The sequence below is a fragment of the Cetorhinus maximus genome, chromosome 6 (assembly GCF_964194155.1).
Source record: "Cetorhinus maximus chromosome 6, sCetMax3.hap1.1, whole genome shotgun sequence".
Lineage (NCBI taxonomy): Eukaryota > Metazoa > Chordata > Chondrichthyes > Lamniformes > Cetorhinidae > Cetorhinus > Cetorhinus maximus.
This window is the reverse complement of record NC_135884.1, coordinates 1,899,511-1,924,671: the sequence shown is the minus strand read 5'-3', so window position 1 is coordinate 1,924,671 and position 25,161 is coordinate 1,899,511. Positions and strand designations below refer to the sequence as shown.

Genomic DNA, 25,161 nt, shown 5'->3' with positions numbered 1-25,161 from the left:
TTTCAATGAGGAATCTCCTGTTCCCTGAGCCTATCTTGGTAGCCAAGTCCCTAAAGGCTGGCTATGTACTGATTGTCCTTGCAGCTCCCCAAGCCAGTGTAGTTGGATTTCACCATTTCAGTATTTAAAATACATGAGAATTAGGGTTTCTCATGTTATTTGCCATTACTGATTACAGTTGCATTGGCTCTTGCAGACTTGCAGGTTATTGGTGTTCAACCTACGTTGTTAGTAATCTATAATCTTAAATCAGCTTCCCAAATTAAGAACTGTCTGCACGGCCTGAAGCAGTAATTGGTGAAATGCAATCTGGATTTGGACCTGGAATAGGAACAAGACAAGGAATTTTTAACCAAGGAACAATCTTTGATAAATATCAAAGTAAACAACAATATTTACATGTGCTTCATAGACTATGATAAAGTATCTAATTGTGTTTATTGTCAAAAGTTAATAGATGTGTTACTGAAAGGTGACATTGACAGTAAAGATGTGAGATTTATCCAGAGTCAACATTGGGACCAAATAGCAAGCATCAGGCTAGAAAATAGATAATCAGATATCTTTCATGCAAAGGCACAAGGAGCTATATTGTCGCCAAAGTCATTCAATCCGTATACAGAACAAATATTCAGAGAATAAATGTACTTCCAGGGGTAAAAATTGGAGGTAAGAACATAACAAACTTGTGGTACATTGATGACACTTGCAGAATCAGGAGAGGCCCTGCAAAATATCGTAGGTCAAGTAAAATCTAGAAGTTTAGAATATGGATTGAGTATGAAAAGCAAAAATATAAAAACGATGGTAGTTAGAAGGAATACATTAGAAGAAACAAGTGTGAAGATTGAAGTGGATGGTATCACACTGGAACAAGTAGATAAATTTTTATCCATTAGGACAAATGATAACAGAAGATGGTAGATGTAATACAAAAGCCAGAAGGATAGAAATATCCAGAAGTAATTTTGTGAAGATGTTAACATCTTGTTAACAACAAGAAAACTCAAGCTTGTAACAAGGAAAAAACTCATACGATGCTCCATTCTCTCCACTTCCATGTCTGCCTCAGAAACCTGAACAATAAGTAAGGATCTGTGGAAGAAAATAAGAGGCCTTTGAAATGTGGATGCTAAGATGTTTGCTAAAAATTCCATATGCAGATAATAAGACCAATCAAGAGGTCTTGAAATAGAGCAAAAGAACTTGAAAAGGTGACATCCAGAAAAGACACTGTCAGTATTTTGGCCATTTGATCAGGGCTGAAAAGCTACAGAGATCTCTGCTAGAGGCCAAAGTGCAGGGCAGCAGAAAGAGGGGTTGACCTAGGTGTAGTTGGATGATGGATGTCAGAGTGGTTGCGGACGAGTTACGGTGGATATGTGAGGGTGCACAAGACAGATGAGATACAATGACACATCTCCTGGTAGGAGTAGCTGCAAGCAGCAGCACAGCTTGATCAGCTTATTCCACAATATTGCACAGCTCCACATGGTGCACCAAATTTAAAAGACACTTTTCTGTGCTCTATTAAAATAATTGCATGACTGGTTGACACAGCAGGTCATCCACTAGCCTTCCAGCTTGAGGATTTGGGATTGAATCCAGCTCTGACTGACTGTAAGGGCTGCATGTGAAATGAGATTGAAGAATCACAGCACAGGACTGTCCCTCATTACTCATTGACTTTTTATTATTTTTAAGGTGCAATGTAAATACAAGTTGTTGTTAATTTGGAGGTTTCACTCAGAGAGGCCACAAGGTGGTGGGAAATGGAAAGTGCCAAATGGGGTGCTGTAGGGAGTTGACTTCTGAGGTTGAGGCTTAGGCATGCAATTAGGGCAGTGTAGAGGGCACTTTACTCTGTATCTAACCCTGTGCTGTACCTGTCCTGGGAGTGTTTGATGGGACGGTGTAGAAGGAGCTTTACTCTGTATCTAATCCCGTGCTGTACCTGTCCTGGGAGTGTTGGATAGGGACAATGTAGAGGGAGCTTTACTCTGTATCTAACCCCGTGCTGTACCTGTCCTGGGAGTGTTTGATGGGGACAGTGTAGAGGGAGCTTTACTCTGTATCTAACCCCGTGCTGTACCTGTCCTGGGAGTGTTTGATGGGGACAGTGTAGAGGGAGCTTTACTCTGTATCTAACCCCGTGCTGTACCTGTCCTGTGAGTGTTTGATGGGGACAGTGTAGAGAGTACTTTACTCTGTACATCACCCCGTGCTGTACCTGTCCTGGGAGTGTTTGATGGGGACAGTGCAGATGGAGCTTTACTCTGTATCTAACCCCGTGCTGTACCTGTCCTGGGAGTGTTTGATGGGGACAGTGTAGAGGGAGCTTTACTCTGTATCTAACCCCGTGCTGTACCTGTCCTGGGAGTGTTTGATGGGGACAGTGTAGAGGGAGCTTTACTCTGTATCTAACCCCGTGCTGTACCTGTCCTGGGAGTGTTTGATGGGGACAGTGTAGAGGGAGCTTTACTCTGTATCCGACCCAGGGGGAGGAAGGTAGGAATTCAAACTTTTGTAGCTGTTGTTGCCGCCAAAGGATGCTTAAGCCCTTGTGTTTTTTCACTGGACCTTCTAAACGCAGGCCTTGTGCTCCCCTGTTTAAGGTGCAGTGGGGGGCGCCAAAGTAGCTGTGCCTGCAGGCCCACCTTCACTGGAGAAAGCGCAGCCTGGGAGCAGCCAGCACACACTTCCTCCCAAGGAGGAGCAACGCTCAAATGAGAAAGAAAAAATGCGCACAGAGGAAGCCAGTCTCGAGTCAGTGGCAATCAGGTCAACACCCGAGAACGTCCAGATTAAGCACGACGCACTTGTAACATCGGTAGGTAATGTACTTGGAGTAATATATGTTCAAAGTTCACTCTCCTCCTAAAGGTGCAGTAAAGCTTTTCTTTAGTCCTTGAACGTGGGCATCACCAGAAAGACTGGCATTTTCTTTTGCTATCCCTAATAGCCTTGAGAAATAGGTGGTGAGCCACCTTTTTGAACTGCTGCTATCCATGATTGATGCAATTGAGGGGCTTGCTGGGCCATCAGAGAGGACAGTTAAGAATCAGTAGTGATGGTATGGGACTGGAGTTATATGTAGTACTTGACAGGGTCAGGGAAACAGATTTCCTTCCCTTAAGTGACATTGCTGACACATCTAAGCTGAGTTGGCAAGTGGCAATCAGGGTCAAGCTGCCTGGTTTAAATTTCAAGCAATGCTTGGCAATTAACTGTCAGTGACCATCTCTGGTGCATACTCCACGGCAATGCCACTGCCACCAATCAGCACTCTCTTCACATACAGTATAAATTGTCGTTTTCCCCTTCTGTTGGTATTCTTGCGAAGTGTCCTGATGAGTGCAAGATGAAAAGCTTTGACATGTCTCTTTTTTCAGCAGTGCTTAAGTTCTGTACTACCAAATGACTATAAAGTGACATTAGTGAACTAGGTGGTAACTTCAATCTGAGCAGTTGTACGTTTCCATTCCAGTCAGTTATAACCTGATCATCCAGGTATACGGAGAGAGGCTGTTGAGAGAAACAAAGTTAATGTTTCAGGTCAATGACCTTTTGTCAGAATTAGGAGACATAACAGAATTAACAGTTTATAAGCTAGGACAGAGCAAGGGATAAGCAGGGAAGAATGAATAAAGGATAAGGCCTGTGACAGGGTGAAGGGTGGGACTGATTACACCACAATCTTAAATAATAGAAGCCATAAATATATGATCACAAGATCTGCTCAGAGTGGTTAAAATGTGAAATTCACTACTTCATGGAGTAATTGAGGTGAATAACATGGATGCATTTTACAGGAAAGCTAGACAAATACATGAGGGAGAAAGAAATAATAAAGATATGCTGATAGGGTTACTAGGAGGCCCATATGGAGCATAAACACCCAGCATCGACCAGTTGGGCTGAATGGCCTTTTTCTGTATTCTGTGACTGTACGAAGGAGTACATTGAACTTTCACCTTGTGCTTTGTGCTGAAGCCTAAGCCGACCTGCATGGTGACCCCGATGACACACAGTGTCACCAACCCTGAGCACATGGAAGAGGAAGAGGAGGAGGAGGAGAAGAAGGTCTGTCTGCCGGGATTCACGGGGTTGGTCAACCTGGGGAACACTTGCTTCATGAACAGTGTTATCCAGTCACTGTCCAACACACGAGAACTCCGCGACTACTTCCACGGTGAGTGCAAAATGGTTGAATTCTGCTTCATAGAGAAACCTTGCCAGTCATGCCTTTTAGGTGTAGAGTGGTGAGCAGGGCTCGCTTGTGTCAGAATATGGTGTTTTAAAGCCCTAAAACACAGACTTCAGCCCCATAATCCAGGTTGATGCTCCCAACGTTAATACTGAGGGAGGAGAGAGTTAAAATGGTACAACTGCGCATGCACCACATTGGCAGCAAACGCAGCGTTTGGCTAGCACTTTGCCTCTGTCCAGTGATGTCATTCGTTTTCTGCGCATACGCAGAAGGGTATAGGTGGCCATCTTGTGTTGGCGGAAGGCACAGTGCATTAAGAACAGAAAATTCTGGAAAACACAGGTCTGGCAGCATCTGTGGAGAGAGAGAAACAGTTAACATTTCGAGTCCATATAACTCTTCTTCAGAACTAAAGAGAAGTAGAAATGTGATGGATTTTATACTGATTAAGGGGGGGGTTGGAGCAAAATAAAAGGTCAGGGATCGATGGGAGCTCAGGAGAGATTGACACGGATGTCATGGATTCTTTCAGATAAGATGTTAAACCTGTATGTTTTCTCTGGTAGATGAGAAAGATCCCATGGTACTATTTCGATGAAGAGCAGGGGAGTTCTTCCCTGTGACCTAGGCCAATATTTGTCCCTCAACCAGTATTGCTTAAACAGATTACCTGGCCATTATCACATTGCTGTTTTGTAATCTTGCTATGTGCAAATTTGCTACCACATTCCTACATTGCAACAGTGACTACACTTCACAAGTGCTTCATTGACATTAGAGGCTCTGGAATGTCCCAAGGTTGTGAAAGGCGCTAAATTAAAGCAAGTCCTTTCAACCACCCAAAAGAAACGATTAACTAGTCAATTATCTTGATGCCATTTATGGGCTGATGGTGCCTCAAAACAGCTGCTGTATTTACCTAAATAACTCTCACTACCTCTTGGAGTAATTCATTGGATTCAGATGCTTTGCGAGGCTTTGAAACAATGTATTTTTGATGAGGATTTATTTATTTGACTTTTTAATATGAGCTTTTGCTGAAGAAAGATTAAGCCCTCACTGCAAGTTAAAACCCTGAACATCTCTCTCTCTCTCTCTCTAAATTGGACCAGATCGATCTTTTGAGTCCGAATTAAATTACAACAATCCTCTGGGGACTGGCGGCCGCCTGGCCATTGGTTTTGCGGTGCTGCTGCGGGCTCTGTGGAAAGGAACACACCACGCCTACCAGCCATCAAAATTGAAGGTGAGTGAGCCAAAATCCCCTGCTGGCTTTCTGAATAAATTGGCAAACTGGTCACAGCTGAAACCTTGTGGGGATGTTCGAAGCAGGAGGTGACCATTCAGCCCCTTAAGCCAGTTTTTTTCTTTATTCTATCACTGGATGTGGGCGTCACTGGCAAGGCCAGCATTTGTTCCCCAAATAATACAAGTCAAGGTCAATATGGTCTCATGGACTAGTTTCAGTTGCCTGCAGGGGTTGGTGAGAAATGTTCTAATGAACATCCCATAATTGACATTGGGCTTTTGATCTGGTTTCTTGTCTCTCTACAGATCATCCATGATTTAATGGTGGAACAAGCTCGAGGGGCCATTTTTGTGCAACAAGGCTTGAGGGCTGATTGGCCCCCTCCTGTTCACGTACAGTAGGCTCAAGGGGATGAATATTCCTCTGGCCCTTTGTTCCTACATGGCCCTTTCTGGAGTTTTTGTTACCAGGATTTGTCTGTCCAGACTCTCCTCGCAGCTCTTGAGCAAGTGACAGCAGCAACAAAAGCTGTGGCCTTGGATGGCTATCTATAACTGGCCTTGCACTGCCTGTATGCTGTTGTCAACTTGTTAAAACACTTTTTTCTCTTTGGCATATCAAAGAGACCTTTCCCAATAAGCAGGTATAACGCAACTGTGTTCGCTGCTCAAACTCTAGCTCACAAGGCCACTTTACTGGGCCAGTTATACTACATGGTGCAGAATGAAACCTTATCAGAAACATAGGAACAGGAAGAGGCTATTCAGGCCCTCATCCCCATTCTACAATTCAGTTATATCATGGCTGATCTGTATTTTAACTCCATCTATTTTCCTTGGCCCCATAAGCCTTGCATAACAAAGGTCAATGGATTTCAGTTTTGAAATTTTCAATTCTGGCTTTATTCAACAAAGCTTTCAGTCACTCTGTCTCCTACTTCCTGCTTTGTACCTGTTCTCCCAATGTCACTTACTGTGAATGCCATCATATGTTTAGGTTCTACTTATACCATTTCAAGCCCATTCTGGGCTGGTGATTGGCCATGAGTGGATGTCGGTGGGAATGTGGTTGACTTGGATGAAAGAACAGTTAAACAGGCCATTTCTTTGGGGGCTTTTGAAGGAGGGGAAAAGAGGTAGGCGGATGGAGAGGGTATGGAACGGAATTGCAGAGTATGCTGCATGTTGCAAAGGGTTTAGCATCACTAACAGCAGAGTGGGAGTAGAGAAGATGTGCAGTGGTCTAGGTTTGTGCCATGCAGTTGGAGAAGATCGCGATGAGGTAGGGTGGACAAGGCCATGGAAGGATTTCAACATGACGGCAAGGATTTTAAGATAACTGGGAGCTAGTGGAGGCCTGCAGAGGTGGGTGAATGTGTCTGGGGATAGGACGCGGGCCCATGTGAATGAGTTGGTCTACACGGTGAAGCTAAGAGAACTACGAAGCAAACTTTCAAAAACTGTGTTTGGACCAGTTCCAGTTTGTACTCCTTAGGAAACCTGTACCTACAGAAACTACTCAAAAGGCACAGAATCCAGACCAAGGAGGTTTAGAAATAAAAACAAAAATACAAGAAAGTTCAGTGCACCAGTTGGCATCTGTATGGCAAAACAGTGCGCCATGTTAGTCTCATTGTGTATCCTTCATCTGTGAAGAGAGAATCAGAGTTAACTTTTTAGCTCGATGATCTTTCATTGGAAACGAGCTCCCTTATGTGCTGTGCCCTTGGGTGCTGTACCCTGCCAGAGAAGGGTGCCCTCGGGCATGTCCCCACTTTCAGAGAAGGAAATTACAAGAGGATAAAAGGAACCCGACTTTGTTGGAAATTTCTTTCAAGCAAGGTTCTAAATCTGTCACTAGTGTGACTTAAATGCATAAGGTTTTGTTAACGTCTCTCTTTTCTACTAGGCTATTGTGGCAAGTAAAGCTAGCCAATTCACTGGTTATGCACAGCACGATGCTCAGGAATTTATGGCGTTTTTGTTGGATGGCCTCCATGAGGACCTCAATAGAATACAGAATAAACCGTACACGGAGACAGTGGATTCTGATGGGCGCCCAGATGAGGTACGTCACGCTGTCAGGTAACTCTCGGACCAGTAACTCCAGCTGGTGCCTTGTTGTTGCATAGTTGTACCAATATTAAATGGTCAGGGCTGTGGCTTTTGCATACGAATCACTTGACACTGCAATGCACCTTTTTAAAATTTGATGTTCTACCTTTGGTTAACCATTGGTCAAGCCCCAGAGAGTTTAGACAGTTTTGGACATTCAGTCTTACTAATGACATTAATGGTACAGAGCATACAGTGTAAACTAACCAAGATATCTCTGGTAATGTGGAGGGGCCTTAACTGTTTCAATCAAAGTAGGGAAGACTAAAAGGAGAAATGGCTTTAACTCCCCTCTTTAGCCATTATGTTTAATCTATGCCCTTTGCTTGATGACCCTCCTGCCACTGGAAACAATTTCCCCCTACCTACTCTTAACAAAAACCCTCCATTTTATGCATTTCCATTAAAACTTCCTAAATATTCTCTGTTCTAAGGACGGCAATCCCAGCTTCTCCAGCCTCTCCACATTAGCTGAAATCCCTTATCACTGGTACTATTCTAGTTAATCTTCTCTGCACCCTCTCCATAGCCTTAACACCCAACCGAAAGTGTGGAGCCCAGAAAGGCTGAGGCCAAACTGGTGGTTTATAAAGCTTTATATAAATTCCTTGCTTTTGTATTCTGTCTCTATTTATAAAGCTAAGGATGCTGCATGTTTTTTTAATCTACATTATCTCCTTATTCAGCCACCACTTGCTTACTTGCTGCTTGGCCTACCACCAATAACACTGTCAATCTACTGCTGTTGAAAAATGCAGGCAGATGCTCGTGTGTTCATGATCTATATGCAGTTTGTAAATCTCCATTTTCTACCGCTGTTTTTCTGTACATTCAGATATACTTGTAATACTCTCAAATATGTGTAGGTGGCAGTGATGGACTTGTGCTTGGCCTCCAGGTTCTTGTTGCAATCATGATAGCCAATGCCATGAAATCCTGCTATATTAGAACAGTGAAAAACCCTGAGAAATCAGGCTGGGGGCTGAGACATCAGCTGGAGAGTCCCAGAGAGTGGGACCAGGCTGAGAACAGAATCATAGTCTGTTACAATGCAGAAAGAAGCCATTCAGCCCATTAGCATGTCCCAGCTGCTTGAAAGACCAAGCAATTACTCCCATTCCGCCAGCTCTGTTTCATGATTCGGACAATTGCACAAAATGTTGCTTTCGAGTTGTCCTGTTCTATCAAACCTTAAAACATCATCACCTGAGAAAAGAACCAGTGGCACAAGGGCAGAGTTATTTGATCTGAGTTTGAGAATCTCTGCTCCTAGTCCCACCGTGTTAACACATGCAGGGTATTGTGTAATGGACTGCATGTAAGCAGACTTTCTCAGAGCAGTTCCATTTGCATTACTCGTACTCCTTCCACATCGCTGTACAAAGAACCCACAGAGCAGTGTTATGACCAGGTGAGAAGGGTTGAACTGGCTCCCATCTATTCAACTTCCTTGGTTATTCACAACAAAAGTTAGTTTTTTTTCACAAGGATATGCCTTTTTTGAATCCAAATGTATTTAACTATTTACGCTGTGAGCAGCAAGGAACAAGTCAAACAAGGTTATTTTGAGCCAAAGAGCAAGTTTATTAACTACTAAACCTGAGGGAGAAAAATAATAAAAACACTACGTTTCAGAAATAAGGGAAGTTAGAGTCCAATTGAAAAAAAATTATAAGAATATACAGTTAAGTGTTCTTTGATTGCCCTTGAGGCATAGGTTTTTAAATATAGCGGCCGATTTGGATAAGCTGGTTTTATGGATGCGGTCAGATGTAGAAGATTCTGCTATTTTTTTTATTCATTCACAGGATGTGGGCTTCGCTGGCTGGGCCAGCATTTATTGCCCATCCCTAGTTGCCCTTGAGAAGGTGGTGGTGAGCTGTCTTCTTGAACAGCTGCAGTCCATGTGGTGTAGGTACACTCACAGTGCTGTTAGGAAGGGATTTTGACCCAGCGACAGTGAAGGAATGGCGGTGTATTTCCAAGTCAGGATGGTGAGTGACTTGGAGTGGAACCTCCAGGTGGTAGAGTTCCCATCTATCTGCTGCCCCTGCCCTTCTAGGTGGTAGTGGTTGTGGGTTTGGAAGGTGCTATCTAAGGAGTCTTGGTGAATTCCTGCAGTGCATATTTTAGATGGTACACACTGCTGCTATTGGTGGTGGAGGGAGTGAATGTTTGAGGATGGGATGCCAATCAAGCGGGCTGCTTTGTCTTGGATGGTGTCCAGCTTCTTCAGTGTTGTGGGAGCTGCACTCATCCAGGCAGGTGGGGAGTATTCCATCACACTTCCGATTTGTGCCTTGTAGATGGTGGACAGGCTTTGGGGAGTCAGGAGGTGAGTTACTCGTCGTATGATTCCTAGCCTCTGACCTGCTCATGTAGTCACAGTATTTATATGGCTAGTCCAGTTCAGTTTCTGGCTAATGGTAACCCCCCCAGGATGTTGATAGTGGGGGATTCAAAGATGGTAATGCAATTGAACATGAGGCAATGGCTGGATTCTTCCTTGTTGGAGATGGTCATTGCCTGACACTTGTGTGTCGCTAATGTTACTTGCCACTTGTCAGCCCAAGCCTGGATATTGTCCAGGTTTTGCTGCATTTGGACATGACTCCACAGTCTGTGAATGGCACTGAACATTGTGCAATCATCAGCAAATATCCCCACTTCTGACCTGATGATGGATGTAAGTTCATTGATGAAGCAGCTGAAGATGGTTGGGCCGAGGCCACTACCCTGAGGAACTCCTGCAGTGATATCATGGAGCTGAGATGACTGACCTCCAACAACCACAACCATCTTCCTTTGTGCTAGGTATGACTCCAACCAGCGAAGAGTTTTCCCCCTGATTCCCATTGACTCCAGTTTTGCTAGGGCTCCTTGATGCTACACTCGATCAAATGCTGCCTTGATGTCAAGGGCAGTCACTCTCACCTCACCTTGGGAGTTCAGTTCTTTTGTCCGTGTTCGAACCAAGGCTGTAATGAGGTCAGGAGCGCCACTTGATAGCACTGTTGATGACCCCTTCCATTACTTTACTGATGATCGAGAGTAGACTGATTGGGTGGTAATTGGCCGGGTTGTATTTGTCCTGCTTTTTGTGCACAGGACATACCTGGGCAATTTTCCACATTGCCTGGTAGATGCCAGTGTTATAGCTGTACTGCAACAGCTTGGCTAGGGGTGCAGCTAGCTCTGGAGCACAAGTCTTCAGTACTATTGCCGGAATATTGTCAGAGCCCATAGCCTTTGCAGTATCCAGTGCGTTCATCTATTTCTTGATATCATGTGGAGTGAATCAAATTGGCTGAAGACTGGCATCTATGATGCTGGGGAGCTCTGGAGGAGGCTGAGATGGACCATCCACTCAACACTTCTGGCTGAAGATTGTTGTGAATACTTCAGCCTTATCTTTTGCACTGTTGTGCTGGGCTCCTCCATCACTGAGGATGAGGATATTTGTGGATCCTCCAGTGAGTTGTTTAATTGTCCACCACCATACACGACTGGATGTGGCAAGACTGCAGACCTTAGATCTGATCCGTTGGTTGTGGGACCGCTTAGGTCTGTCTATCACTTGCTGCTTATGCTGTTTGGCACGCAAGTAGTCCTGTGTTATACCTTCACCAGGCTGACACCTCATTTTTAGGTATGCCTGGTGCTGCTCCTGGCATGCCCTCCTGCACTCTTCATTGAACCAGGGTTGATCCCCTGGCTTGATGGTAATGGTAGAATTGGGGATATGCCGGGCCATGAGGTTACAGATTGTGTTTGAGTACAATTCTGCTTCTTCTGATGACCCACAGAGCCTCATGGATGGCCAGTCTTGAGTTGCTAGATCTGTTTGAAACCTTTCCCATTTAGCACGGTGGTAATGCCACACAACACAATGGAGGGTACCCTCAATGTAAAGGTGGGACTTCGTCTCCACAACGACTGTGTGGTGGGCACTCTTACCGAAACTGTCATGGACTGATGCGCCTTCGGCAGGCAGGTTGATGAGGATGAGGCCAAGTAGGTTTTTCCCTCTTGTTGGTTCCCTCACCACCTGCAGCAGACCCAGCCGTGTCGTTAAGGACTCGGCCAGCTCAGTCAGTAGTGGCACTACCGAGCCACTCTTGGTGATGGACATTGAAGTCCCCCACCCAGAGTACGTTCTGCACCTTTTCCACCCTCAGTGCTTCCTCCAAGTGATGTTCTTGAATCACTGATTCATCAGCTGAGGGAGGGCGGCATGTGGTAATCATCGGGAGGTTTCCTTGCCCATGTTTGACCTGATGCCATGAGACTTCATTGGGTCTGGAGTTGATGTTGAGGACACCCAGGGCAACTCCACTGTGCCGCCACCTCTCCTGGGCCTGTCTTGCCGGTGGGACAGAACATGCCCAGGGATAGTGATGCTGGAGTCTGGGACATTATCTGTAAGGTATGATTTCCTGTGGGTGACTGTCAGGCTGTTGCTTGACTATTATTACAAGACCTCAGTTCACTGATAGATTTCTAGTAGTGGCTTTTGAACCAGGCAATACACTTGTTCCAAAAGAGAGAGAGAGCGAAGAAGAGAGCAGCAGCCATCAACTTGTTTCCTCTGCTGAAAGCTTTCCTGTAATCTCTCTGCAGTTGTTGTAGCCTGCCTTGAAACACTTCACCCATTGTGTATCTCTGAAGGAAAAACAACGCTTTTCGTCTTGCACTCAAGGACAATTCACAGCAATACAATGTGAGGAAAGACACAACTACCCTGGAAGGGCAAGCTATCTCAAAAATTTAAGCAACAGGTGAAGATTTTTGGCCACTGACAGGATGCTGCCATCAAGCCAAAAAGATGTTCTGCCTATCACAAAAATAAGTAATGTGGTATATGAATTTCAGTGCCAGTGTGACGCTAGGTATGTAGGCCACGCGCCCAAAGACTGAAGGATCGTATCAAACTGCACGTCCCTTCCTCTGAAGAAGTGTTATACAGACTCGAAACATTAATTCTGTTTCTCTTTCCACAGGTACTGTCAGACCTGCTGAGTTTTTTCAGCATTTTCTGTTTTTGTTGCATGTCCCTTCTATTGTTCTCAATGGACAAGGTACATACCATAGGCAACCAGCCGTGCTTCCAAAACTCAAAACTCAAAACACGGTATCCAACATTATGTGTGATTCCGCGATTGGACAACATTTGCTAATTAATCCTCAGTGTGCTAAGAATTATGCTGACAGCCAATTTAAGATTCTCAGTTGGGCTCACAGTGTGGCACACTGGAAGCTACACATATTAATATACAGGGCCCTGTTCATCGCATACAGAACATGAGCACATATTGCGCCTATTACAGCTAAACAAAATAACTGACAGCCATTCACTGGTTCATTCCTCAGGTCAATGCCTTGGCCAACCAGAGTCAAGCTGTCTGGTTTAAATTTCAAACAATGCCTGGCAGTTGACTCAGTCACCATCAACTGGTGCATTCTCCATGGCAGAGCCTCTACCAATCAGCCCACTTGCCAACCAATAAGCACCCTCTTATAAGTATAAGTTTGTTGTTTTCCCTTACATTGTATTCATGTGAATTGTCCTGATGAGTGCAAGGTAAAAAGTCTCTCTTTTTCAGCTATACCCAGGCCACGTGCTACCAAATGACCATTGTGTATTTCCAAGGGGTTTTGGGTGGGTCTGTCTGTGTCAGCTATTGTTTCACTATGCAGCACTTTGCATTTTGATGTCTCTTCCTTAGACAGTGACGAGTTTCACTGGGTCTCTGAATTATAGGAAATGTCCCTCTCTTCACGTTCCCCTGACGGTAATTTTTGATTTTCACCTTTGCCTTGGAAGGTGGCCTTGTATTTTTAAGTAGTTTGTTTTGTCTCATTTCAAATTGCAAAATTTCCAGTCTGTCGAATGTTGAAAAATCACATTTTCAGAAATAAAGGGGCATAACCTCGTGACACCAGGTTCAATAGTAATGATTTGATTTGACTGTCTGTTGTGGTGTAAATCAGACAAATGTATTCTACAATAAGCAGTGAAAATGCTGGAAATACACAGCATGCCTGGCAGCATCTGTTACGAGAAACAGTTTTATGTTGTGACCTTTCAGCAGAACTGGGAAAAGTTAGAAATGTAATAGCTTTTAAGTTATTCTAGTTTGTGTCTGCGAAGATTCCTGTTCCTTGACTAATTAACATTGTGTCACATAGGTAGTGGCAGAGGAGGCCTGGGAACGCCACAAGATGCGAAATGATTCCTTTATCGTGGATCTATTCCAGGGCCAGTATAAGTCCAAGCTGGTGTGCCCCATGTGTTACAAGGTGAGAGACTGGCTGGTTAAACGGTATTGTGGGGGGTGGTGGGTGGCCCAACCCTTCAAATGACTAACTGTGCCTGAGGGTTAAGGCCAGTGCTGTCTTTCAGATGAGACGTGTAAGTGAGGCCCTGTGTGCCCCGCCGGGTGGATGTAAAAGATCACATGGCACTATTCAAAAGATTAAAGAAGTTGATGGAGTTGAAACTATTCCCTCTGTGAGGTGACTCGAGTGCAAGGGAGCAGAACCTGAAATTTGGAGCTAGGCCATTCAGAAGAATGTCAGGCAGCATTCCTTCACACAAAGGGGAGTGGAAATTTAAGGATTTTGCACTCCCAAGAAATTGTTCAGGCTGTTGGGGACAGGCAGTAAAAGTGAAAATGTTAGAACTGAAATTGAGAAGCCTTTGTTAGGCAAGAGTATTAAGGGTTTTGGACAGAAGGAATTGAAATAGAAACCAGCCATGATCCAGTTCAATGGTGGAATAGGCTCAGGGTTGAATAGCCTACTCCTGTTTCTATGTTAAGAGCAGGGGAGTTATCTGCAGTGTCCTGAGCCAATATGTATTGCATAATCAACCAACATAGAAAGGGGCACACGGACAGGAGGCTACACCTGATTGAGACATAGATTGAATAGTTGGGAATTTGGTTTAGGTGGGAATTCAGTGCAGAGGGGGAACGAGGTGCTCTTTTTTTCTACATTTTTTTTCAGCCTCCAGTAGTTGGTGAATTTACATCCTTGACTCCAAGATAGGTGAGTGCTACTTTCTGTTACTTTGGCTGTGTACATTATTAGCTAATAGACTAATTAAATAAATACGGTTGGATAGAAATGGCAGGGCAGCCGGTGCCGTGACTGCAGCATGCGGGAATCTGTGGAATGCACTGCAATCCGGGACAACCGGATATCTACAGAAAATGTCTGCAGCTTAGGCAACTTCGACTCCGAGTTGCTGAGCTGGAGTCTGAGTTGAGGACTGATTTTTGATGTCTCGGGGAATTAAGGGATATGGGGAGCGAGCAGGAAAATGGAATTGAAGCCCAAGGTCAGCCATGATTGTATTGAATGGCGGAGCAGATTTGACAGGCCATTTGGTCTACTCTTATTTCTTGTGTCCTTATGTCACTGAAGACAAACATATGGTTATTAACTCATTGCTCCCGGGACCTTCCTATGTGTAAATTCCCATGTGTACATGTTTCCTATATTACAACAGTGACAGAACTATGATATGTGCCTCAGTAACTGTAACGTGCTTTGGGCCATCCTGGACTTGTCAAAGTGTTACAGACGTGCAAATCTTTCTTTCAGAATTGAATGTAGTACCAAATGAAGGTGGACAGGGAGATACATAAAGCTGCAAGACCCTGTTTGGTTAATACATTAAAAATAGGACTTACAAATTCCTGTATCTTGGAGGCTAGGCATGGTCACTATTCTGTGAATCTGTGCAATATGCCTGCTTTTAGGAGTTATGATTCAGCGCTGAAGTTAAGAGAACTTGGAAGTATAGTCTTATGCCTATCTATGAAGAGCTGTTGAGTTTCAGCAATGTTGGAATGGTAAATTTAACAGTTTCTGAAGTATTTGAACAAAAGTTTCTCTGATTTTAAAGTTTATGAAATTGAGGTAGGAGGAACATCCCAGAATTTGTACTGCTATTAGAAGCTGCAGCTTGACTTGATGAACTGGGGACATAGAGATTTGTTTTTTCCTCATAACAGTAGGTGGCAACATTCCTCAGAAATTACCACTTTAAACCTAGGTAAAAATTTAAACATAAACTTATATTTATACAGAGCCTTTAACATAATGAAAAGCACTTCACAGGAGCATCGTAAAACAAATTAAAACACTGACCCACATAGAGGTATTAGGCCAGTTGACCAAAGGCTTGGTTAAAGAGTTGGTTTTAAGGAATGCAAGAGAGGCAGAGAGGTTTAGGGCGGGAGTTCCAGAACTTAGCCCCAAACAGCTGAAAACATGGCAGCCAATAGTGGGTGTGATTAAAATCAAGGATGCTCAAGCAGCCAGAATTGGAGCAGCGCAGAGAACGGGCTTTATGGAGCTGGAGGAGATTGATGAGGAGGGGCGAGGCCATGGACAAATTTAAAAACAAGGATGAGTTTTTTTAACATCAAGATTGTGTCTCCTGCTCCTCTTCAATTGCCATTAAGTTTTTTATATCCATCTGGGAGAGCAGACAGAGCCTTGGTTTAACATCTCATGCCAAAGATGGCAAACTAGCTTTGCAGCACTTACTCAGAAGACAGAGTGTCAGCTTGAATTATGGGATCAAGTGTTGAAATAAATCCAGAGAAGAACAACAAAGAATACAGGGTTAGTGATGCAAAGGAGGCACTTTTTTTGCCTTAAAGGTTGTGATCCGAATTTACCTCGGACTGAGTTGGAAGTCGCCTCCCTCCTAGCTTTGAGCATCCCAAGCGAAGTGGGCTTGGACAGCGCTTGTGACCTTGAGTCTAAAGAACAAACCTGGTGACCCAGTTATCTGTCTCGCTGAGAAGGGCTGCAAGGGTACATGGGTGAGAGTTGAGAATACAGTACAGATGCAATGGGAGTTCCTCAGCATTAGGGTTGGGGAGAGGGAGCTTTAATTTGCAGTCTGTACCTGACCAGGGAGCACTTAATACTGGAAACATTGACAGTGTTGGCCATAGATGTTTTTCCATCGCTTACCTTGAACACAACTTTCCTGGAGCCTTGTTGCTCTGACTGAAGTGCAGTGCGGTCCCTGACTCATTTCAGTTATTAGCAAGACTCTCCTGCCTCTAAGTGAGGCCTCAAACTCAGTGAATCTGAATGCGGTTTCAGCAAAGGAGAAAGGCCTGGTGATTGAACATCAGAAAAGGGAAAACTGTGGCAGCCAGTTTCCACTTGTACTTTCTTTCCTTATACTTTTTCTGTCACTCTCTCTGCCCTCTATGTTGCCCGCTTTCTCACTGTCCTTCTGTTCTACTCTGACACTTGTTGGAACCCTTTATATTGTTACTGTCTCATTTGTAAGTTATGTTTTCCAGGTGTCAATCACGTTCGACCCTTTCCTCTACCTATCCGTCCCCCTACCACAGAAACAGAAGTTGCTGACTGTTTACTTTTTTGCCAAGGAGCCTCATAAGAAACCGATAAAGGTAAGGACTGCCTATTTCTATTAGCTTCTGCTGTTGCTATGTACAGGCTTGTCAAACCCTAGTGGGAATAGTATGTGCCATTCAGGACACTCAACCCACACCCTTTGAGAATGGAGCAATGAAAATGATCCTGTATGTTGGAAATTTAAGTGATGAGAAAAGACAAAGAATGTTGGCTCTCTTTTCTTTGGGAAAGAGGCTGTTTTTGACGTTAAATTTTCAGAATTAGACCATTATGGTGATTACTAATCACACACCCTCCTCCTCCTCCTCCTCCTCCTCCTCCTCCTCCACATCATTATATAATACTGTTTATATACTTAGAACTTCTCAGAGCACTTTGCAGACACTGAACTCATTTTAATTGTAGTCACTTGTAATTAGAGAAACATGGCAGCCAATAACGCTTCCCCAAGTAACAGCGAAATGAAACACCAGTTTGTGTTCCCTGGTGTTAGGGGAGCAATGCTGAACAGGAAACTAGAGTGGTGACTGTCAGATTTTGGTAATGTGATAAATGCTGACTTTGCTGCAAAGGAGATTGTCAAACACAATTTCCAGGCCACCACTGTTGTGATACTGAGGCCACATGTAAGATTGTATTCCTGATAAAGCTACTGTGTTCTATTTTGAGACATCTCCTGAATTGTCTCAAACTGTAGCCTCAGTAATGGTGACCATAAAACCATTATTGATTGTCGTGAAAAAGGACATTCACTAATGTCCTTTAAAGAAGGAAATAGGCTATCTTTACCTGGCTTGCATGTGAGCCCAGACCCACAACAAAGTGATTGACTTTTAAATGCCCTCTGAAATGGCCGAGCAAGTCACTACAAAGTCAAAAAGGAATGAAACCAGATGGACCACCAGACGTCAACCTGGGTACCAGAAATGACAATGGGACATCCAGCCCTGTTGACCCTGTAAAGTCCTCTTTGATAACATCTGGGTGCTTGTGCCAAAATTGGGAGAGCTGTCCCACAGACTAGTCAAGCAAGAGCCTGATATAATCATACTCATGGAGTCATACCTTACAGACAATGTCCCAGACACCACCACCACCATCCCTAGGTATGTCCTGTCCCACCAGCAGGACAAACCCAGCAGAGGTGGCGGCACAGTGGTATGCAGTCAGGAGGGGAATTGCACTGAGAGCCCTGAACATTGACTCTGGACCCCATGAAGTCTCATGACATCAGATCAAACATTGGCAAGGAAACCCCCTGCTGATTACCACATCCCCCTCAGCTGATGAATCAGTGATGTTGAACATCATTTCGAAGAAGCCCTGAGGGTGGCAAGGGTGTAGAATGTACTCTGGGCAGGGGATTTCAATGCCCATTACCCAAGAGTGGCTCGGTAGCACCACTACAGGTCAAGCTGCTAGACTAAAGGACATAGCTGCTAGACTGGGTCTGCGGTAGGTGGTGAGGGAACCAGCAAGAGGGGAAAAACTTACCTGACCTTGTCCTCACAAACCTGCCTGCCACAGATAAATCTGTTCATGTCAGTATTGCTAGGAGTGACCACTGCACAGTCCTTCTGAAGACTAAGTCCCTTCTTCACTTGAAGGATACCCTCCATTGTGTTCTCTGGCACTACCACCGTGGTAAATGAGCTAGATTCCAAACACAGCTAGTGACCCACACTGTAACCTCCTGTTTGACCCTGAGCTGAGCGTTTGTGCCCCTCCTGAGCTCAGCTAACAGTACAAACCCACAACTGACCCAGGACCTCCTGGACTGTACACTACTGCAGCTCCACAGTGCTGAAATCTTGGAAGGTTGTAAGGCTGGAGGAGATCAGAGACAGGGTGGGGCAAAGGATGAGATGCCTTTGTTACCTCAGACTCAGCTGTTCCATTGCTCTCCTGCCCAGCCTCCTACCTTGCACACTGTAAACTTGAACTCATTCAAAACTCTACTGCCAATAACCCTAATTCTCACCTAGTCCTCTTCGCTTATTACTGACCTAAATTGGCTCATAGTCTTTGTTAAAAATTCTCATCCTTTGCCCCTCCCTATCTCTAATCTCCTCCAGCCTTACAACCTTCCAAGATTTCAGCACTCATTCAGTTTGGCCCTCATGAGCATCCCTGATTTTAATCACTATACCACTGGTGGCCATGCCTTCAACTACAAAGGCCCTAAGCTCTGGAAATCCCTTACTAAATCCCATCTTGCTACTTCTTTCTTTTAAGACACTCCTTGAAACCTACCTCTTTGACCAAGTTAGAGTCATAGAGCTATACAACACAGAAACACGCCCTTCGGCCCATCGTGTCTGTGCCAGCCATCTATTCTAATCCCATTTACCAGCACTTGGCCCGTAGCCCTGTAAGCTATGGCATTTCAAATGCTCATCTAAATACTTCTTAAATGTTGAGGGTTCCTGCCTCTACCACCCCCTCAGGCAGTGTGTTCCAGATTCCAACCAGCCTCTGGGTGAAGAAATTTTTCCTCAAATCCTCTCTCAACCTCCTGCCCCTTACCTTAAATCTATGCCCGCTAGTTATTGACACCTCCACTAAGGGGAAATGTTCTTCCTATCTACCCTACCTATGCCTCTCATAATTTTGTATACCTCTATCAGGCCTCCCCTCAGCCTTCACTGCTCTAAGGAAAACAACCCTAGCCTATCTTATGTCTCTCCATAGCTGAAACGCTTCAGCCCAGGCAACATCCTGGTGAATCTCTTCTGCACCCACTCCAGTGCAATCACATCCTTCCTAAAATGTGACAACCAGAACTGCACACAGTACTCCAGCTGTGGCCTAACACAGCAAGGGAATGTTATATACAGCTCAAACATAACCTCCCTGCTCTTATATTCTATGCCTCGCCTAATAAAGGCAAGTATCCCATATGTCGTCTTAACCACCTTATCTACCTATGCTGCTGCCTTCAGGGATCTATGGACATGTACACCAAGGTTCCTCTGTACTTTCTAGGGTCCTACCATTCATTCCCTTGCCATGTTAGTCCTCCCAAAATGCATCACCTCACACTTCTCAGCATTAAATTCCATTTGCCACTGCTCTGTCCATCTTACCAGCCCATCTATATTGCCCTGTAATCTAAGGCTTTCCTCCTCACTATTTACACCAATTTTCATATCATCTGCAAACTTACTGATCATACCTCCTATATTCATGTCTAAATCATTAATGTATATTACAAACAGCAAGGGTCCCAGCACCAATCCCTGCGGTACACCACTCGTCACAGGCTTCCAATCACAAAAACAACCTTCGAACAACATCCTCTGCCTCCTGCCACTGTCAATTTTGGATTCAATTTGCCAAATTGCCCTGGATCCCATGGACTCTTGCCGCCTTGACCATTCTCCCAAGCAGGACCTTGTCAAAAGCCTTACTGAAGTAAAGTTGTTCCAATATATTTTTGTGGTTGTTAAATTTTAGTTTGTTTATGCTCCTGTGAAGCACTGTGGGGCATTTTAAAGGGCGCTATGTAAATGCAAGTTGTCACTGAATGAATTGCTCCTTTCCTTCTTTCCTGCTGCCAGATCTTGGTGAGTGTCAGTAAGGAGAATGCTAGTGCCGGCGATGTCCTCGATGCTATCTCCCGGAATATGAAGGTGAAAGCTGACACACTGCGACTGGCTGAGGTTAGTCCCTCAAACTAAGCGCTAGTGGCATTACTTCTAAACACCAGAGAAGGGAGCTGGATGGGACATTAGATTTGGAACTGGCCTTTCACCGAGCTTCGAATATAGCCCCGAGTATAGAAGTGCCAACTCATTAGGATTGTCCTGGAGTCTCCAGAAAACAAACATGAATCTCCAGGACACATCTGTGAGCAAAATATCAGAGGGGCTCATTAAAAATTATTTTCATTTTCTTTGCAGACTTTTGTTAATAAAAACTTGAGTTGAGAAATTGGCTGTTGGATTTGGCAGAGTCGTGAGGAGGTGGGAATGAGTGACAGGAAGTCATGCGATGGAATTTCCTAAAATATGTCCAGACGGAGTTGGACCCCAATTGAGAGTTGGGATAAAAGTCTAAATGAAATTAATTTGAGTAATGTCCTCTAAGCATGGGATGATACACTACTGTATTTACCATCTCATTGATGCCATAGGATGGAAGAGAACAACTGATGCCTTTGAGACACTCTTCTAAGGTTGGGACTGAGACACATTGGGAGGAATAGAAAGAGCTTTACTCTGTATCTAGCCCCGTAATATACTTGCCTTGGTGCCTTTGATGGGGACACTGTGGAGGGAGCTTTAGTCTGTATCTAACTCTGGAAATACTTGATGCTGGCACTGATTGCCTGAAATGGGACCAGTATGAACAATTTCATTGATTCTGAAATTACTTGATTAAAAGTAGAAGGTACTGATATTGTGGCTTAATGCCCATTATGACTTCTAAAAAAGGCTGTATGTTACATTGAGATTTAGCTTGTCTAAAAATAAGAGAATATTCTGATCTGTTGGGTTGGGAGAATTCCTGGTAATGTTGTGTACTCGCAGCTCTGGAGCTGCAGTAGTGTACAGTCCAGGAGGTCCTGGGTCAATTGTGGGTTTGTACTGTTAGCTGAGCTCAGGAGGGGCACAGGTAATTGTTCAGTGTCCTCTGGGTTAGAGGGGGGGGGAAATAGAATCATAAAATAGTTACAGCGCGGAAGGAGACAATTCAGCCCACTGGCCCTATACTGGCTGTCTACAGTAGCAACTTAGCTAGTCCCATTTCCCCAGCCTTTCCCTGTAGTCCTGCAAATTTTTCCTCCAAGTGCTATTCCAATTCTTTTTTGAAACTACAGTTGAAGCTGCCTCCATCACATTCTCTGGCAGTATGTTCCAAACTGTAACCACTCACTGCAAAACAGGCTTTCCCCCGTGATGCCTTTGGTTTTGCCAATCATCTTAAATCTCTGTTCTCCTGATTCTCAACCCTTCCGCCAATGGAAACAGGTTCTCCTTATCTACTCCATCTAGACCCCTCCTGGTTTTGAGCGCCTCCATCAAATCTCCCCTCAACTTTCTCTAAGAAGTATATAGGGGGAGGCAATGTCGTAGTGGTATTGTCGCTGGACTAGCAATCCAGAGGCCCAGTGTAATGTTCTGGGACCCGGGTTCGAATTTGAATTCAATAAAAATCTGGAATTAAAAGTCGAAAGATGAAACCATTGTCGATTGTTGTAAAAACTCATCTGTTTCACTAATGTCTGTCATCCTTACCTGGTCTGGCCTACGCGTGACTCCAGACCCATAGACTCTTAAATGCCCTCTGAAATGGCCCAGCAAGCCACTCGGTTGTAACAAACAGCTACAGCAGTTTGAAGTCACAAAAAAAGAATGAAATCAGACAGACAGCCCGGCATCGACCAAGGCGCCGGAAACGACAACAGCATTTGCAGCCCTGTCAACCCTGCAAAGTCGTCCTCACTAACATCTGGGGGCTAGTGCCAAAATTGGGAGAGCCGTCTCAGACTAGTCGAGCAACAGCCTGACATAGTCATCCTCACGGAATCATACCTTACAGATAACGTCCTAGACCCCACCATCACCATCCCTGAGTATGTCCTGCCCCACCGGCAGCCTCATGGCATCAAGTCAAACATGGACAAGGAAGCCTCCTGCTGATTACCACAAACCGCCCTCCCTGATGAATCAGAGCTCCTCCATGTTGAACACCACTTGGAGGAAGCACTGGGACTTCAACTTTGGCCTGGTTGCACCACTACTGACCGAACTGGCTGAGTCCTAAAGGGCATAGCTGCTAGAATGTGTCTGTGGCAGGTGGTGACGGAACCAGCAAGAGGCAAAAACATACTTGACCTCATTCTCACCAACATACCTGCCGCAGATGAATCTGTCCATGACAGTATCGGTAGGAGTGACCACCGCACAATCATTGCGGAGACAAAGTTCCGCCTTCACATTGAGGATACCCACCATCATGTTGTGTGGCACTATCACCATGCTAAATGGTGATTTCGAACAGATCTAGTAACTCGAGACTGGGCACCCATGAGGCACTGTGTGCTATCAGCAGCAGAACACAATCTGTGACCTCATGGCCCGGCATATCCCCCACTCTACTACTACCATCAAGCCAGGGAATCCACACTGGTTCAATGAAGAGTGCAGGACCAGCACCAGGCATACCTAAAAATGAGGTGTCAACCTGGTTGAAGCAATAACACAGGACTGCTTGCGTGCTAAACAGCATAAGCAGCAAGTTACAGACGGCTAAGGGATCCCACAACCAACGGATCAGATCTAAGCTCTGTAGTCCTGCCACATCCAGTCGTGAATGGTGATGGACAATTAACACATTGGAGGAGGCTCCGCAAATATCCCCATCGTCAATGTGGAAGGAGCCCAGCACATCAGTGCAAAAGATAAGGCTGAAGCATTTGCTACAATCTTCAACCAGGAGTGCTGAGTGGAGGATCCATCTTGGTCTCCTCCGAAGGTTCCCAGCATCACAGATGCCAGCCTTCAACCAATTCAATTCACTCCACGTGATATCAAGAAATGGCTGAAGGCACTGGATAGTGCAAAGGCTATGGGCCCTGACAACATTCTGGCAATAGTACTGAAGACTTGTGCTCCAGAACTTGCCGGGTCCCTAGCCAAGCTGTTCCAGTACAGCTACAACATTGGCATCTATCCAGCTTTGTGGAAAATTGCCCAGGTACGTCCTGTACACAAAAACCGGACAAATCCTACCCAATTACCGCTCCATTAGTCCACTCTCAATCATTAGTAAAGATTGGAAAGAGTCATCAACAGTGCACTTGCTTAGTAATAACCTGCTCAGTGATGCCCAGTTTGGGTTCCGCCAGGGCCACTCAGCTCCTGACCTAATTGCAGCCTCGGTTCAAACATGGACAAAAGAGCTAAACTCTCGAAGTGAGGTGAGAGTGACTGCCCTTGACATCAAGGCTGCAGTTGACCGAGTGTGGCATCAAGGAGCCTTAGCAAAACTGGAGTCAATGGGAATCGGGGGGCGGGGGACTCTCTGCTGGGTTGGAATCATACCTAGCACAAAGGAAAATGGTTGTGGTTGTTGGAGGTCAATCATCTCAGCTCCAGGACATCCTCAGGGCAGTGTCCTTGGCCCAACCATCTTCAGCTGCTCCATCAATGACCTTCGTTCCATCATACCGGAAGTGGGGATGTTCACTGATGATTGCATAATATTCAGCACCATTCTTGACTCCTCAGATACTGAAGCAATCCATGTCCAAATACAGCAAGACCTGGACAATATCCAGGCTTGGGCTGACAAGTGGCAAGTAACATTCACGCCACACAAGTGCCGGGCAATGACTATCTCCAACAAGAGAGAATCCAACCATCACCCCTTGATGTTCAATGGCATTACCATCACTGAATCTCCCACTATCAACATCCTAGAGGTTACCATTGACCAGAACTGAACTGCACTAGCTATATAAATACTGTGGCTACAAGAACAGGTCAGAGGCTAGGAATAGTGTGACAAATAACCCACCTCCTGACTCCCCAAAGCCTGTCCACCATCTACAAGGCACAAGTGAGGAGGAGTGTGATGGAATACTCCCCACTTGCCTGGATGAGTACAGCTCCCACAACACTCAATAAGCTTGACACCGTCCAGGGCAAAGCAGCCTGTTTGATTGGCACCCCATCCACAAACATTCATTCCCTCCACCACCGACGCACAGTAGCAGCAGTGTGTACCATCTTTAAGATGCACTTCAGGAATTCACCAAGGTTCCTTAGACAGCACCTTCCAAACCCATGACCACTACCACCTAGAAGGACAAGGGCAGCAGATAGATGGGAACATCACCTCCTGGAGGTTTCCCTCCAAGCCACTCACTATCCTGACTTGGAAATATAACGTCGTCCCTTCACTGTCACTGAGTCAAAATCCTGGAATTCCCTTCCTAACAGCAGTGTGAGTGTACCTACACCACATGGACTGCAGCAGTTCAAGAAGGCAACTCACCGCCGCCTTCTCAAGGGCAACTAGGGATGGGCAATAAATGCTGGCCCAGCCAGCGAAGCCCACATCCCATGAATGAATAAAAAAAAATGAATCCATTATTCTTTAATTTATCCCTGTAACTGGAGTTCCACATTCCTAGAACCATTTTGTAATTTTTTTTTGCACCGAGTCCT

The 25,161-nt window shown here is 44.9% G+C and overlaps 1 protein-coding gene across 8 annotated transcripts in view; it reads left to right on the top strand.

Annotated features, from left to right (window-relative positions):
• The window catches only part of usp19 (ubiquitin specific peptidase 19), a 148,465-nt gene that overhangs the window by 84,330 nt on the left and 38,974 nt on the right, over window positions 1-25,161 (top strand). For 6 of the 8 annotated variants that reach the window (XM_078543079.1, XM_078543078.1, XM_078543082.1 and 3 more), the window contains 7 exons: window positions 2,616-2,830; window positions 3,994-4,192; window positions 5,323-5,456; window positions 7,368-7,526; window positions 13,763-13,873; window positions 16,909-17,019; window positions 20,545-20,646. In XM_078543079.1, the coding sequence (XP_078399205.1) occupies window positions 2,616-2,830; window positions 3,994-4,192; window positions 5,323-5,456; window positions 7,368-7,526; window positions 13,763-13,873; window positions 16,909-17,019; window positions 20,545-20,646 (1,031 nt within the window). The remainder of the gene's footprint in view (window positions 1-2,615; window positions 2,831-3,993; window positions 4,193-5,322; window positions 5,457-7,367; window positions 7,527-13,762; window positions 13,874-16,908; window positions 17,020-20,544; window positions 20,647-25,161) is intronic. The other 2 variants (XM_078543077.1, XM_078543075.1) reach the window with 1 other exon arrangement.